The 17,646-nt window shown below is 37.2% G+C and overlaps 1 protein-coding gene across 3 annotated transcripts in view; it reads right to left on the bottom strand.

Annotated features, from left to right (window-relative positions):
* Nucleotides 1–17,646, bottom strand: part of ACER3 (alkaline ceramidase 3) — a 149,411-nt gene that overhangs the window by 80,024 nt on the left and 51,741 nt on the right. For 2 of the 3 annotated variants that reach the window (XM_020897565.2, XM_020897566.2), the window contains one exon: nt 16,878–16,988. In XM_020897565.2, the coding sequence (XP_020753224.1) occupies nt 16,878–16,988 (111 nt within the window). Of the gene's footprint in view, nt 1–16,877; nt 16,989–17,646 lie in introns of those variants that run through there. The other variant, XM_070472951.1, reaches the window with a different exon arrangement.

Genomic DNA, 17,646 nt, shown 5'->3' with positions numbered 1-17,646 from the left:
CAGAGGAAGTGACAAATAGATTAAAGGGATTAGATCTGATAGACAGTGAGCCTTAAGAACTATGGACAGAGGTTCATGACATTGTACAGGAGGCTGTGACCAAGACCATCCCCAGGAAAAAGAAATGCAAAAAGCCAAAATGGTTGTCTGAGGAGGGCTTAAAAATATATGAGAAAAGAAGAAAAGTAAAAGGAAAAGGAGAAAAGGAAAGATATATCCATCTGAAGAATAGCAAGGAGAGAAAAGAAAGCCTTCCTAAGTGATCAGTGCAAAGAAATAGAGGAAAACAACAGAATGGGAAAGCCTAGAGATCTCTTCAAGATAATTAGAGACACCAAAGGAACATTTCATGCAAAGATGGGCACAATAAAGGACAGAAATGGTATGGACCTTACAGAAGCAGAAGATATTAAGAAGAGGTAGCAAGAATACACAGAACTATACAAAATAGATCTTCATGACCCAGATAACTATGATGGTGTGATCATTCACCTAGAGCCAGACATCCTGGAGTGTGAAGTCAAGTGGACCTTAGGAAGCACCACTATGAACAAAGCTAGTGGAGGCGATGGGAATACCAGACCACCTTACCTGCCTCCTGAGATATCTGTACACAGGTCAGGAAGCAACAGTTAGAACAGGACATGGAACAATGGCCTGATTCCAAATTGGGAAAGGAGTACATCAAGGTTGTATATTGTCACCCTGCTTATTTAACTTATATGCAGAGTACATTATGTGAAATGCCAGGGCTGGATGAAGCACAAGTTGGAATCAAGATTGCCAGGAGAAATATCAATAACCTCAGATATGCAGATGACACCACCCTTATGGCAGAAAATGAAGAGGAACTCAAGAGCCTCTTGATGAAAGTGAAAGAGGAGAGTAAAAAAGTTGGCTTAAAACTCAAAATCCAGAAAACTAAGATAATGGCATCCGGCCCTAGCACTTCATGGCAAATAGATGGGGAAACAGTGGAAACAGTGACAGACTTTATTTTCTTGGTCTCCAAAATCACTGCAGATGGTGGCTGCAGTCATGAAATTAAAAGACGCTTGCTCCTTGGAAGAAAAGCTATGACCAACGTAGAGAGAATACGAAAAAGCAGAGACATTACTTTGCCAACACAGGTCCGTCCAGTCAAAGCTATGGCTTTTCCAGTAGTCATGTATGGATGTGAGAATTGGACCATAAAGAAAGCTGACAGCCGAAGAACTGACGATTTTGAACTGTGGTGTTGGAGAGAACTCTTCAGAATCCCTTGGACTGCAAGGAGATCCAACCAGTCAATCCTAAAGGAAATCAACCCTGAATATTCACCGGAAGGACTGATGCTGAAACTCCAATACGTTGGCCACCTGATGTGAAGAACTGACTCACTGGAAAAGACCCTGATGCTGGGAAAGACTGAAGGCAGGAGGAGAAGGGGACAAGAGGATGAGATGGTTGGATGGCACCATTGACTCAATGGACATGAGTTTGAGCAAGCTCTGGGTGTAGGTGATGGACAGGGAAAGCCTGGCATGTTGCAGTCCATGGGGTTGCAAAGGGTCGGACATGATTGAGCGACTGAACTCAATTAAACTGAACTACCAACATTCCTGGGAAATCCCATGAACAGAGGAGCGTGGCAGGCTACAGTCCATGGGATCGCAAAGAGTCGGACATGACTGAGCGACTTCACTTTCACTTTTACCAACATTCCAAGCATTTCCATTGGGATAAAGGAGTGAATAAGAGATAAATGTTTCCTGTCCTAAGAACTTTTAGGAAGCCACTAAAAATATGAGAGAGGCCATTTCAAAGCTAAGGGAGTCTATGCAAAGGGGTTACTACCTTGTCTAGAGAGTCAGAAGAGGGATATCAGGGGAAGTAACACATAAGCTAGGACTAGAAGAACAAAAAACTGGAGTTAAATAGGTGAAAAGAACTTTTAAAAATGAGATCATTCTATGTAGAAGGATCATCCAACATAAAGAAATGACAATGCACTCAAAGAAGTAAAAAAGCTTGGCTTCAACTATAAACATTGTTGCATCCAGTGAGAATATTGCCATGATTTGCAGGCAGTAAACTGAGAATAGTTTTTAAAAGTCATGCTATGATTTGAACTTCATCCTAAACACAAAGTAAGTTGTTGAAAACTACATCCACGTACACAAATACATAAGTGCACACACATATTAACAGGACTGACTTCTGCATTAAAAAAATATTACTGTGGTTACAAGGCAGGAAAATGTTTACAGGAATAGTTTCCTTACTTTGATAGCAAAAAAAAAAATTGTTTAGGAACTCCATATATGTGTATTTATTTATAAATTGTATACACACTGCTGTGTTAAGATACTACATATATTTTTAAACATGTAAAATAGAAATTTTAAAAAATGATATAAATAAATACAAATAGGAGTTAGCTTTCTTCCTGCCCCAACAGATCATTTTCCTCACTACCTGGGAAATGAGCATCCCACTTGATGACTGTTAGTTTTAATGATAAAGACTAAACTCCTTGCAAGGCATATGTGGAGCTTTGTAATTTGGCTCCATTCAGTTCATTTTACCGAACTTGTCGTTCAGTTAGTTATACCTGACTGCTTACTTCTCTCATCTCAACACTATCATCTTCTAATCTGTTCTGCCTTTGTTCACTGCTTACCCTGTTCTTTCGGTCTGGAATACTTACCCCTTTCATTATTCAATCCTACCTGCCTCTGGTGACTCAGCGGTAAAGAATCTTCCTACAATGTGGAGATATGGGTTCAGTCCTTGGGTTGGGAAGATCCCCTGGAGAAGGGAATAGCAACCTACTCCAGTATTTATGCCTGGGAAACCTCATTGACAGAGGAGCCTGGCAGGCTATTGTACATGGGGTTGCAAGAGATAGACATGACTTATTGACCAAACCACCACCGCCACCTGCCACTAGCCTTTGTCTCTGCTTACTGAAATCTCATGTAACTTCTGCTGCTGCTAAGTCACTTCAGTCGTGTCCAACTCTCTGCGACCCCATAGACGGCAGCCCACCAGGCTCCCCCGTCCCTGGGATTTTCCAGGCAAGAGTACTGGAGTGGGGTGCCATTACCTTCTCCACATGTAACTTCTAGATCCAATTTATTTTGTGATTTTCATTCCTTTCAGCTTTTACCTTTTCAAACAATTTCAAACTTTAGAATGTTGAAAGAATAGTCTAATGAACTCCTGTATATGCTCTATTCAGATTTACCAACTTTAATAATTTACATATGCATATATAAATTATCTTTCTGAAACATCTGTGTAAATTGGATGCATCATGTCCCCCTTAATACTTCAGTGTATATCCCCAATCCATTTTATTTATTTGTTTTTACAACTCAAGCAGGCAAGATTTACTGGGCAAGCAGCAAGCAGAACCTTCTTGAGACATGAGAGTAGACCAGTCCCTACAGGAGTAGCCCTGTCCCATTCTGGCTTCCCTCTTTTATATCTCTTGTTCCCTCCCCTGAGCAGTGTCTTCCAGACCCATTTTAAATGGAACCTCCTAACTTAAATCTTCCTGTTTTCTCCCCAGTTAAGTCAACCATACAAGGCATCTAAGAAATAATGTCTGGCTACACCAGTAGTTATCAGTTTTTGGAGAATACTATTTTGCCTCAAGATCTTTACAAATGCTAGGCCCTTGTCCCAGAAACTCCTGATTCAGCTGGTGTGCTGGTACTTGTATTTCAAAGGCCTATCAATGATTTGTTGAAACTTAAAAGTGAAAGATCATTGTTAAATTCGAAGATTCTAAGACAAAGTATGGTCCAGGTTTCTATAGCTCACTAAGAATCTCCGACTCAATGGACATGAGTTTGAGTAAACTCCAGGAACTGGTGATGGACAGGGAGGCTTGGCATGTTGTAGTCCTTGAGGTTGCAGAGTCAGACACAACAGAGTGACTGAACTGAACTGAACTGACAGAATCTCTAGAACCTAGCACAGAATCAGGCATATAGAGAACACTTATTAAGTGTTTGGTGACTGGTTGATTTTTTTTCCTTTCTTCCTTTTTTTCTTTTTCCTTCTCCATGATCCAGCATTTTGCATTTAAGTAAGAATATGTGCATGACTAGTAGATGAAAAGTTAGGAATGAATTGATAAAACATAATAGGAGAAATAAATGAATACCAAAGAGAAAAAAATATTATTTGGGAATAATATGAACAACAGAACAGAAAGCCTTGCCTGGCAAGGTAACATCTGAGTTAACGAGATTCACAGGCAGAGAGAGTGAGGGAGATCGTATAAAAGCAGAACATACAGTTTGAGTCTAAATATTTAACCTAAAACAACACTCTGATTCTGTGTGAACACTGCTGATTCTCGCTGTTATATGTTTGTGTTCTGTGCTGCTGCCACCTCAGGCCCAGGGCGCTCCTCCCCTCCATCCCCACGGCAGCACACCGCTTCCAGGCAAAGGCCAATTGGGCTCTTTGTGGTCTAGGGCACCACCTGGTCTCTAAGTACTTCATGTCATTTATCACCTTTCTCTCCTGTATCGACCATCGCCACCTGGCTAATGGACTGTTCACAAAGTCTCTAATACCTCCTGTCCCATTTACCTGTGCTTCCTCACTTTCCTGAGTTTTCAAAAGAACTGCCTCCATTTCCTCACCTTTCTTCCCGATCCCTTCCTCAAATCTATTCACACCACTGAAAAAGCCTTTCTTTTATCCTCCTCAGTCTCTTAATAGTATTTAATAAGCAAGACATGTTCCACTCTAGTTTTCTGTAACACCTCGTTCTGCTGGTTTTCCTATTTTGGTGTTGCTTCCTCATAGGTTCCTTGGTTGGCTCCTTCTACGCTTAACATGTAAATTAGGGTCTGTAAATTCAAATGCCTAGAGAGATATTTGACTAAAACATGCTAAGTTAAAAAAACAAACAAGAAACGGTGTAGAGACTGTGCTTAACTGGACAGACCATACTAAAGAACAGAGCTTAGACTGATTGCCCCTGCATAGGAATATAGGCTTAGTGATGAAGCATTTTCAAATTATTCAAGAGAAGGCAAAAATCTGAATTTTTATGGGAACTCTCAATTTTCAAATGTGGGAAATTAATTTAAAGCATTTAAAAATTTTAAATATGGCAATTAAAACATGTCAGGATGCCAGATTCTGTCTTTGGGTGATGAACCTGTGGTATTTATGTTTCTCTTTGGGCTTTCCTCTCTCAATATATTCATCCTCTTGGTGATCTCATCAGTTCCCATGGCTTCAAATTATAACAATGATGTCTACACCTCACCTCTAAAATTCCAATGCCATGTATTTAAATGCCTACTTAGCTCTTTATTTCATGTCTCACAGGCATTTCAAACTCAACATAATCAAAACAATGCCAGATTTTCTCTTTTCACAGTTGTCCAAACTGGAAACCTGAAAAGAAACTTTGAAAATCTTTCCTTTTTTCCAACTCCCACTTTTAATCCATTAATGAGTCCGATAGGCATTAACTCCACAATACATCCTGAGTCATCCACTTTTCATTCCAATCCCAAAGAAAGGCAGTGCCAAAGAATGCTCAAACTAGCGCACAACTGCACTCATCTCACACGCTAGTAAAGTGATGCTTAAAATTCTCCAAGCCAGGCTTCAGCAATATGTGAACCGTGAACTTCCAGATGTTCAAGCTGGTTTTAGAAAAGGCAGAGGAATCAGAGATCAAATTGCCAACATCCACTGGATCATCGAAAAAGCAAGAGAGTTCCAGAAAAACATCTATTTCTGCTTTATTGACTATGTCAAAGCCTTTGATTGTGTGGATCACAATAAACTGTGGAAAATTCTGAAAGAGATGGGAATACCAAACCACCTGACTTGCCTCTTGAGAAACCTGTATGCAGGTCAGGAAGCAACACCTAGGACTGGACATGGAACAACAGACTGGTCCCAAATAGGAAAAGCAGTACATCAAGGCTGTATATTGTCACCCTGCTTATTTAACTTACATGCAGAGTACATAATGAGAAATGCTGGGCTGGAGGAAGCACAAGCTTGAATCAAGATTGCCAGGAAAAATATCAATAACCTCAGATATGAATATGACACCACCCTTATGGCAGAAAGTGAAGAAGAACTAAAGAGCCTCTTGATGAAAGTGAAAGAGGAGAGTGAAAAAGTTGGCTTAAAGTTCAACATTCAGAAAACTAAGATCATAGTATCTAGTCCCATCACTTCAAGGCAAACAGATGGGGAAACAGTGGCAACAGTGGCTGACTTTATTTTTCTGCGCTTCAAAATCACTGCAGATGGTGATTTCAGCCATGAAATTAAAAGACACTTATTCCTTGGAAGGAAAGTTATGACCAAACTAGACAGCATATTAACAAGCAGACATTACTTTGTCATCAAAGGTCCGTCTAGTCAAGGCTATGGTGTTTCCAGTGGTCATGTATGGATGTGAGAGATGGACTATAAAGAAAGCTGAGTGCAGAAGAATTGATGCTTTTGAACTGTGGTGTTGGAGAAGACTCTTGAGTCCTTTGGACTGCAAGGAGATCCAACCAGTCCATCCTAAAGGAGGTCATTCCTGGGTGTTCACTGGAAGGACTGATGTTGAAGTTGAAACTCCAATACTTTGGCCACCTGATGCGAAGAGCTGACTCATTTGAAAAGACCCTGATGCTGGGAAAGATTGAGGGCAGGAGGAGAAGGGGATGACAGAGGATGAGATGACTGGATGGCTTCACTGACTCTATGGACATGAGTTTGGGTAGACTCTGGGAGTTGGTGATAGACAGAGAGGCCTGGCATGCTGCGGTTCATGCAGTCGCAGAGTTGGACACAATTGAGCGACTGAACTGAATTGAACATCCACTTTTCTCCGATCTCCACTGATGCTATCCTAGTCTAAGCCACTATCAACTCTCACTTGGGCCATTGCAGTAGTCTCTGTTGACTGGTTTTCCAGCTTGCACTCTTACTGTCCACAAATAGATTCTCCACAGATACTCAGGGAGATGTTTTAAAAATGCAAATAGGATCACGTCACTCTCTTGCTAAAACCCTCCACTGGCTTTTAGAATAATATCCATACTCTTCACTCTGGCCTATGGTGAGACCTGACGTGATCTGGCCCATGCCTAAATCTCTCCAACATCATGTTCTGCTACTTTCCCTCTTGACTACTAATGAGTATTAAGGGAAAATAAAAAAGCAAACAGATAATACAATATGATGCATTAAGTGCTGTGACAAAGATATGCATCATATTCAGTGGGTCATCTAATTCTATCAAGGGGCTGAGGAAGGTTTAAAAGGAAGGCTTTCTAGAAGAAATGACACTTAAACTGAGTCCTGACTGACATACATGCCAAGTTCACCAGATAAGAGGTTAAAGGTAGAGATATAAAAATATATACAATACTAAAAACAGCTAATAGGCTGATACAGCTCAAGGATAGGGTACATGTGTGAGAGTTATGGAAAATGAGACTAGAAAGGCAGAGGGTCCAGATTAGGACCAACTTGCCTAGGAATAGAGATTTTCAAATAGGTTATCTCATTCAAAGAGAAAATGGTTGATTCAAAAGAGGCACACTTGCCTAAAGAGAACACTGGTAAAATTTAGCTAGTAAGTCAGTTTTCACCAGTGACAAACTACAATTTATCAGCAAGTACATATTTTGTAACATATTATTCAAATTGACACAAATAAGAAATTCAAGAATAGGAAACTTGAGTTCTTTTAGCTATGAAACAAACTCTAAATGCGTTAAAGCAAAACAATACTCACTGAGCCTTGAATTATACACATTAGAAATTTTGACAATATTTTAAAAAGGAATCTAAGCATTGTCCTTTTCTTTCTTTTGCAAATTAATTGATTCAATCACACAGAGAATAAAATATTTAATTAATGTAAGGGTGATTCAGCCAACATTTCATCGCAGTCTCCCTTAAAAAGTCTGAGACATCAAAGTGAAAATAAAATTCACATTTTTAGGAACTGTCTACAGCATTCCAGAAAACAAGTAACAGGGAAAAACAACTTTGCCAACATGGTTATGGCTATACGTAGTGAAAACTGAGGCAGTCAAATTAGTAATGGAACCAGATAAAAAGGTCAAATGAACCAATGTATCTAGTTAGAATTTTCTAACTAGATGTTCATATTCACAGCATTTTACCATGGTTTAAAGAGTCTCTCAAGCATATAAACAATTTCACCAGGTTGGAACCTCTTGATTCAAATATTTTGGTATACTACCATACTTTTTCAAGGTTACAACAGACTACAGGTATGTTCTGATACACATCTCTTTTGATCCATTTGACATCTGACCACAGTGAGGAAACAGTGTACAACTTAACCATCTGAGTGTTCAGAAGCAGGAAACTTTGGAAGATGTGACTAGGGCAGAATGGTCAGAGAGATGTAAAAATTACTAGGTTTGAAGATGGAGGAAAAGGAACCAAGTCAAGATGCAGAAGACAGTATGTGGGCAGCCACATAAACTGGAAAGGACAGGGAAATTGACTCTCCCCCTACAACCTTCAGAAAGGAACACAGGCTCTCCCCTGACAGCCTTCAGAAAGGACAGACATGTTGACATTAACCAACTGAGACTTGTATCAGAATTCTAGTTTAAAGAACTGCAAAATAATAAACTTATCCTTTTTTTTTTGGTACTTTGTTAGAGGAGCAGCAGAAAACCAATACAGGGCTGATTTTTTAAAGTGTTTTTAAAACAAGCATTAGGTTCTTATTCCCTCTCACTTTAACAGCAAGTTTTACTGAGATCTATTAGAAAAATAATGAGAGGACATTTTTTTGTTTTTCCATTGATCTCTTATGAATATCTCTTCCTTTCATAAAATGTACATATTTGGGATATAATATAGTAGAAAAATAAACAAAAAGAAAGAAAAAGATAAAGGGATTGGGTAGTTCCAAAGCAGTTATAACCAGGCAGGTGGACTAAAGTGAAATCTGGCTTACTGGAAGACCCGGCAGTTGCTCAGGGACATGGGATGTTAGTAATGTTTTTCACTCTTACCTTCCCTCATTCTTCCTCACTGTACTTGGTACCTTTCCATCATAACACCACACTGTTGGTACATTGTTGCTGCTGTTTAGTTGCTAAGTCGAGTCCAACTCTTTTGTGACCCCATGGGCTGTTCATGGGATTCTCCAGGCAAGAATACTGGAGTGGGTTGCCATTTCCTTCTCCAGGGGATCTTCCTGACCAAGGGAGTGAACCTGCAACTCCTCCTGAGTCTCCTGCATTGCAGGTGGGTTCTTTTACAGCTGAGCCAGCAGGAAAGCCCCTGTTAGTGCACACTTGATTATAAATTTATCAGATTAATTTGTTTCCCTTGCTAAACTCTAAGCTCCAATGAACAATGGTTTGAGAGCTATGTGTGTGTGCTAAGTCACTTCAGCCATTCGTGTTCGACTCTTTGTGACCCCAAAGACTGTAGCCTGCCATGGTCCTCTGTCCATGGGATTCTCCAGGCAAGAATACTGGAGTGGGTTGCCATGACCTGCTCCAGATTTTCCCAACCAGGGATCGAACCCATGTCTCTTACATCTCCTGCATTGGCAGGCAGGTTCTTTACCACTAGCACCACCTGGGATGCTTGAGAGTTACACCTAACACGTAACTAGGTATAACTGATTCTTAGTAAAAATCTGCTGAATAAATCTTAAAAATTACTAAAATAGGCTCTGAGCCAGAACACAATGACCCTCATAACAATCTGCTCCTAATATACTTCTACACAACATCAAAGTTCCCAATTCTTTCTGCAAAATCTCCCTCAATGCCAAAAAGTTCATATCAATTAAGTAATTATTATAGATTTTTGGTCATAAATACACACAGAAATGCATTGATTAATACCTCTAATACTTCTTTAAACAGTGGTGGAGAAAGACATACTTGCCTTGTTTCGACCTTCTAGGAATGCTTCTATTCCTAATGCTAGCTTCAAGATGGATCTGTGTATCTTATCATGTTAAGACAGGATTTGTGAATTCTTATTTCCTTGAGTTTTTCTTTTTAAATCAGAAATGGTTGCTGAATTTTGACAATGGATTTTACAATATTTATGGAGATAATCACGTAGTTTTTCTTCTTAAATCAATTAATATAGTAAATAGAATTAATGGATCTCTTAAATTTGAATTATTTTCCATTCTAGAGACAAACTCCAGTTGTCTTGGTCTATTATTTCCCTAATGTGAGACTATATTCTATTTACTACTTACTACTTTTTAAAAGAAGAAGACAGAGAGATAAATTTACATAGCTTATTTAATAACACAATTCCAAAAAAAACTTTTAAAACCAGAAGATGTTTTGTTCTTTAGGTTTGTCACAAATTCATTTGATAGCAAAGCCTGACGTAATTGGAAATGAGGCTATTTATAGTGATTATTAAGCCTAGTTAGTGTGAATATTTCCATGTTAAGCAGCAATATGGATATGTTCACCTGCAGGGTGCTGTCCCAGGTTTCAGTGGGTTTAGTATACTGTACTAGCAAACATAGTCTATTAATTTTCTAGAATTAAAAAACAATCTGAGTTCAGAAATAATTCTGGTTCCCAGGATTTGGATAAGGATCTGTTAACATATATTAATGATATAATGAAAAGAAATTAAAAGAAAGAAATTGAGCTCATGGGCTTTCTCTGAACTTCAGAGAATGAATTCTATGAGGATGACTTTCCATGAAGAGATACTGATAACAAAGAGATCTGTCTAAAAATTATCCCCTAACATTCTTCAGTTAGAAGAAGGTTACAGGAAAAAATAATTTAGGAAGTTATGTTCCTCCACATAGTCACAAGAATACTAGAAGAGGGCAGATTACTATATGTAAAATAGTTTCTCAAATCATCATATCTGTACAGAGATCAAACAATAACTTGAGGTCTTTAACTTGCAAAGGAAATCACTTAATAAAGAATGGATCCAGGCTTCCCTGGTAGCTCTGGTAAAGAATCCTCCTGCCAATACAGGAGACACAGGTTCGATCCCTGATATGGGAAGATCCCACATGCCACAGAACAACTAAGCTTGTGTGCCACAACTACTGAGCCTGTGCTCTGGGAGTTGCAACTACTGAGCCCACGTGCCTAGAGCCCATGCTCCACAACAAGAGAAGCCACAACAATGAGAAGCCCATACACTGCAATTAGAGAGGAGCCCCCACTCACTGCAGCTAGAAAAAAGCCCACACAGCAATGAAGACCCAGCACAGCCAGAAATAAATAAATAAATAAAATTTAAAAGGATAGATTTCCTCTCTATATATATAAAAAAGACACAGATCCTTGCAAGAGAGAATAAAAAATTCTCAAAATCAGAGACTAATAAGATTTACCCAATCTTGAACAATTAGGAGTGGTTGTTTGGATTCTACTTGTCAAGGACAAGAGGAAAAGTAGCTGCATCCTACTGGAAAAGAGTCTCAGTACCTATACATGCTATCACTGACTTAAAATGTTCTATATATATTTATTCTGCTCTACTATTTTCTTTCTTCCTTCAACACCACCTCTGAGATGTAGGAACTAAACATCCCTTCTTCTCTCACACAATGTGCACATTCCTCCATGTCCTGTGTCCACTTGTTTTTATTTTTTAAACAAGAATTGAGATATACCATCAAATTCACTCAGGGTATGTGTACAGTTTTAAGTTTTAGTAAATTTAAAGAGTTGTGCTACCATCAGACGCAGTATAGTTCTGTGAGAATTCCATCAACCCCCAAATTTCTTTATGCCTATTAGCTGTCAACATACACTCTAAATCACAAGTAACTAATTATTTGCTCTTTATCTCTATAATTTTGCTTCTTCTAGAAATTGCATATGAATAGGATCATACAATCTGTGGTCCTTTGCATCTTTTGGCTCCTTTCACTTGGCACAACGTTTTATAGGTTCATTAATGATGTTATATGTATCAGTAGTTGAATCTTTGGTTTGCTAATAATTACATAGGATATTTGCACTGATAATCATGATATTAGTCCTTAAATTTATTTTTATGGCATTTTATTAGGTTGTTTGCCACATAAAAAGAATTTGGAAGTCTTCTTTCATTATCTATGCTTTGGAAAATTTTATGTAGCATTGGAACTATCTGGTCTTTGCAAGTTTACTAGAACTCTTTGAAACTATCTGGACACAGCACTGCTTGCGGAGGAATTCCTTAATAAGTTATTCTATTTCCTAAATAAAAATTAGTCTGATAAAGCTTTCTATCTTTTGGATCAATTCGGACAAATTGCATTTTCCTTGGAAATTAGCCAATTCTAAATTTATTCATTTACATGGAGGTTTTAAAATTTTTTCTTTTGTTTCAGTGGACATTTCCTCTTTGTCATTTCCTATTTTTTAAAATATTTTATTCATTTATTTATTTTTGGCTACACTAGGTGTTGGTTGTAGCATGTGGGCTTAGTTGACCCATAGCAAGTGAGATCTTAGTTCCCCAACCAGGGATCAAACCCTCATTCCCTGCATTGGAAGGCAGATTCTTAACCACTGAAACATCAGGGAAGTTCCCATTTCTTATTTCAATGTTCATGTTTGCTTTCTTTTTTAAAAAATTATTGATTCATTTATTTTTGGCCGTACGAAATGGCATGTGGGATCTTAGTTCCCTGACCAGGGATCAAACCAGCACTCCCTGCACTGAAAGCACAGAGTTTTAATCACTGGACCACCAGGGAAGTCCTTGCTTCTTTCTTCTAAAGTTAGCTAGTTGTCTACTTTTTTCTTAAAAAAATAGATTTTGATTCATTAATTAGATCTACGTTTTTCTGTTCTCTATCTTGTCACTTTCTGCTTTTATATTTATTTTATGGTTTTTTCCTTGCCTTTATAGAGTTGAGATTTTAATTAATTTTTCACTTTTCATTTTTGTCTTTTATTATTATTTGTTTAAGCCTGTGTATTATCCTCTGATGGTGGCTTTATATAAATCCCCATAGATTCTGATATGCAGACTTTTTGTTGCAACTGTATTTTAGGAATCCTGTAATTTCCATTTCTATATTCCGTTTCAACCAAGAGTTAGTAGAAGATTTAAAATTTTAAAGAGCAAGAGCTTTTTTATGGTTTGAATTTGTTGTTAATTTCTAGCATGGATGCACTGTGACCAGAGGATGTTGTTTTAATATTTCTACTTAATAGAACTTACTGTTTTTATAAATGTTCCATGTGTACTTCAAAAGAGTGTATATTCTGTTATCAGGGTGTAAACTTCAGCATAAAGCCATAAGATCTACTTTATCGGTTATGCTCTTTAGGTCTTCCAGATAATGGTTGATATATTTTGTTCACCCCATTTGTCTTGTACTGAATGTAGCATATTAAAATCTTCTGTTATTCTATTTCACTAGACCATATAATGTCCATACACTATTCTTCGGTCCTTATCCCATCATTGTTTTAATCTTAGATTTATAGTTAAATGTATTAAAAGTTCATTATCAGACATTTTGCCCAAGTCTGCCTAGTTTTCTCCTAGTTGAATGAACATCATTCTCCAGTCAATGCAGTCAATAGAGCTTTCTGTAATGAAGGTGATGTTCTATACCTGCACTGCCCAATGTGGCGACCATAAGCCACATATGGATACTGAGTGCTTGAAACATGGCTAATGTGACAGAGGAACTGAAATTTACATTTTATTTAACTTTCACTTATCTAAATTTAAACTGCCACATGTGGCTAGCAGCTACTAAATTAAACAGAGCAATACTCATGGATTCATCTGGAAGGAGTCATGTGTGCAGTTTTCAAAGAGTACTTGTATGTTTAAAACTACTTTTCTACAACCTGGATACCTGAAAAACAATTTGGTTAGAATTTAAAATCCTTGGTTTGCACTAAAAATGCAGTTACACTGATGCTTTTCTTTTTTATGTTGCTGACGTCTAGTGCCAGCCTAATTTTCTTGCCCTTATGAGTAATCTGGTCTTTTTCCCTAGAGTTGTGAGAATTTATTTTTATTTTTAAAATCCAGTAATTTTACTAGTCTTTTTCAGAGTTGACCATTCCAAGTCAGTTTTACAATACAAAAATGCACCTTTCAAAATCTAGATTCAGGTCTTCCATTTTCAAAAAGTCCTCTTTCAAATTAATTTTAAAACTATAGTTCTGTATATAAGATCTGTATCATTGTTTTATTTTCCTTTTTCAGGAACTTCAATTACAATCTTATTGAATCTTCTTTGCCCATCTTCCATTTCAATCACTTTTTCTCTGACTCTTTATTTCTTTATCTCATTTTCATTCTCTTGCTGTGTCTCTTTTTCTTTTTCCTTTCTTAAATAGTCTTTATTAAATACTCAACACATTGTAATTCAGGATTCATTTCTTTCCTAAGTTTAATCAATTTAATTTTATTTCTTTTGGGAGGTGAGGAAGCTATTTCCGTTAATATTTTTAATTAATTTTTATTGGTGTTTAAAACTAATTAGTTTAATTTTATTAGTTTTTAAATTTTTATCCATTTTTTGGTTTGAGGCTAATTCAGTTAGGAATATTGTGCTGCAGTTTCTTTCTGCTTTACAATTAGTAGTGGAAAAAGAATAACCAAGAGCCAAAAGGTATTGATTCTTATTTTCTGTTTTCTTATTATAGTAAATGCATAGATGCAAACCGACTTTGGTGGGGTCTATTTTATGGAAAGAGTAAAGGTTGGGGTGACTTAAAAGATTCCTAGTTTGAGACTGCCCCCTTCTGAATAAAGAAGGTTACATTCCCTTTTCATGTATATTTGTTTGTTTTGGTGGGGGGCGGGGGGGGGGGCGGGCGGGAGGGCCAAGCAGGGAGAAGGGTCTAATGTATTTTAGTTGTTTTGTTTCAGTAGGATCTTAATTTCTGCCTCTAACTTCATTCTTTTCCAACACATCTCCAAAGGCTATCTTCCCTCTTTCTAGTTATTTCTTTCCCAGAAGCAATACCTTTTCAAAACTGCCACGTTAGGCCTCGCATACTTTCAAGTCCCCTACTGCGTACTTTAAAGTACTGTGTACTTTAGCCACTACTATGATTTACCAGGTCTTAGAATGTTTTCAGAAATTTTGAATTTATCGTGAAGTTTTCCCTTTCTCTTGTTGTTTTGTCAGATTAAGTCCTCAACTCCTCTCTCTTCTTTTCCATATAGTTTTTCAAATCTCCCAAAGTCTAAAACATTAAAGACAGTTCTGTTAGAATTTTATATTTATTTCTTGTTTAAAAATTATTTGAAGTTTATAGTATTCTTTTTCTTTCAGTAAGGTTGAAAGTGTGAGCGAAAAGTGGCTTATTTACTTTCCTTCTTCAACTGCATGGTTGTCTACAATGATGAGAGGACAAATTCTAACTGAGAAGGTCAGTATTATTCTAGGGCAACTTGGAAGTCCCTCAAAACTTTTTTTGTTATTACTGATTGTGATTTGTCTGTATTTTACAAACATTCTTAAAACACCCCAGGAAATAAAGCAAAGGGTTAAGTTTGTGAACAAGTCTTCCTACTGAAGATCAATCAAGTAATTTTCTCAAAACACCACATATGTAAGAGATAAAAAAACTAAACTCTCTCATCAGTTCAGTTCAGTTGCTCAGTTGTGTCTGACTCTTTGTGACCCCATGGACTGCAGCATGCCAGGCTTCCCTGTCCATCACCAACCCCAGGAGTTTACCCAAATTCATGTCCATTGAGTTGGTGATGCCAGCCAACCATCTCATCGTCTGTCGTCCCCTTCTCCCACCTTCAATCTTTCCCAGCATCAGGGGCTTTTCAAATGAGTCAGTTCTTCTCATGAGGTGGCCAAAGTATTGGAGTTTCAGCTTCAACATCAGTCCTTCCAATGAATATTCAGGACTGATTTCCTTTAGGATGGACTGGTTGGATCTCCTTGTAGTCCAAGGGACTCTCCAGAGTCTTCTCCAACACCACAGTTCAAAAGCATCAATTCTTTGGCACTCAGCTTTCTTTATAGTCCATTTCTCACATCCATACATGACCACTGGAAAAACTCTCTCATACACAGTAACTAATATAATTATATAGAATCAGATATGATACACTATATCTTACAGTTTTGTGGTAATTAGATAAACATTACTGTGTAAACAACATCTACCTTGAACTAAAATAAAAAAAAATGTTTAGCTTAGAAAGTTATATAAAAAATATACTAGAACCTACTTTCTTTGCTAGTTTTGTTTTTATGATGATAATGCAAGAAAATGAAAGAGTGATTTTCCCATCTTAGACTCTGATAAAGTTCACTATCCTCCATGTCACATTTATTAAGGACTACTAACTTGCCAGAAAATCAGTATACAAAGATAACTAAGACGCAGTCCCTGTCTAATAGACAAGTAGAAGAATAGGAATAAGCTGTAAAAAGTTAGATACAATACAACATTCTTTACAAAAAGTTTTATAACTCTAGCAGGGTGGGCAGGGAGGAAGATGGGAATAAAATCAGGCAGGAGTACAAACGGAGTGTTAACTTTATAAGTTTATTTCTTTTTTTTTTAAGTTTATTTCTTTAAAAAGGAAAAAGTAAAATCTGAAACAAATATTGCAAAATATTAAGATCTGACAAAGCAGGATGGTAGGATACATAGGTATATTTGTTATATTATCCTTGTTCTTTTCTGGATGCTTGAAATATCTTGTGTTGTTTTTTTTTTTTTTAATTTACTCAAAACAGTTCAAATACTGGCAAGATTTGTGTAGTTTAATTCAGAAGTTTCAGAATATGCTCAAGTTGTATAATAAACAACACAAAATCAAGAAACAATTTTAGGAATGAATAAGAAAAACCAACTGAGTACTGTACATTATTTTTTTTACATCATTTTTAGATGAAGTGTTATACATACCTGTGAGTGCTAAATAGGAAGCAATGTACCGCTTTTCCAGTCCACTTCTAACACTCTGCATCGCACCAAAAATTGGAGGTAAAATCATAATCAGGTTACTCACTGTATTCCCTACACAAAAAGAAAAGCACAAGAAGATAATGAGATTAATCAATATTAATTTAAATTAAAAGGAGGTGGCTCAGTGCTACAGATTTCACCTGCCAATGCAGAAGACGCAGGAGACATGGGTTTGGTCCTTGGGTTGGAAAGATCCTATGGAGAAGGAAACGGCGAGTCACTCCAGTATTCTTGTCTAGAAAATCCCAGGGACAGAGAAGCCTGGCGGGGCTACAGTCCGTGAAAGAGATGGACACCACTGAGTGACTGAGCACACACATATGCACTTAAAGATACGCAATTAGCCTTTAGCAAAAATTAAGTAGGTGACTTCTTAGAAAGATGATGAAAAGATATTTACAAGGTGCTAAAGGAAATTAATTTTCTCCTCAACAAAAATCTCTTACAGAAATTGAAGCAAAACAAAGATACCTTCAGACAAATGAAACTAAGAATTTTCAACCAGAACATCTACTAGAGGAACTAAATTCTCAGGGTAAAAAACAAAAGTATCTCAGAATAAACCTCAAAGATAACAGCAAAAATTGAGTTGGAAAAAGCAGCTTATACCAATGCTTCTGAAAGAGCGGTCCATTTTGCCTTTAAAAAAAAAACATTTTACTTGTTTAGATTTCATCATTCATCTTCATGCAGTTTCTTCAAGGATTTA

Source organism: Odocoileus virginianus, chromosome 10 (assembly GCF_023699985.2).
Source record: "Odocoileus virginianus isolate 20LAN1187 ecotype Illinois chromosome 10, Ovbor_1.2, whole genome shotgun sequence".
NCBI lineage: Eukaryota > Metazoa > Chordata > Mammalia > Artiodactyla > Cervidae > Odocoileus > Odocoileus virginianus.
Note: the sequence above shows the minus strand (reverse complement) of the source record. Positions and strands in the feature narration are given on the sequence as shown.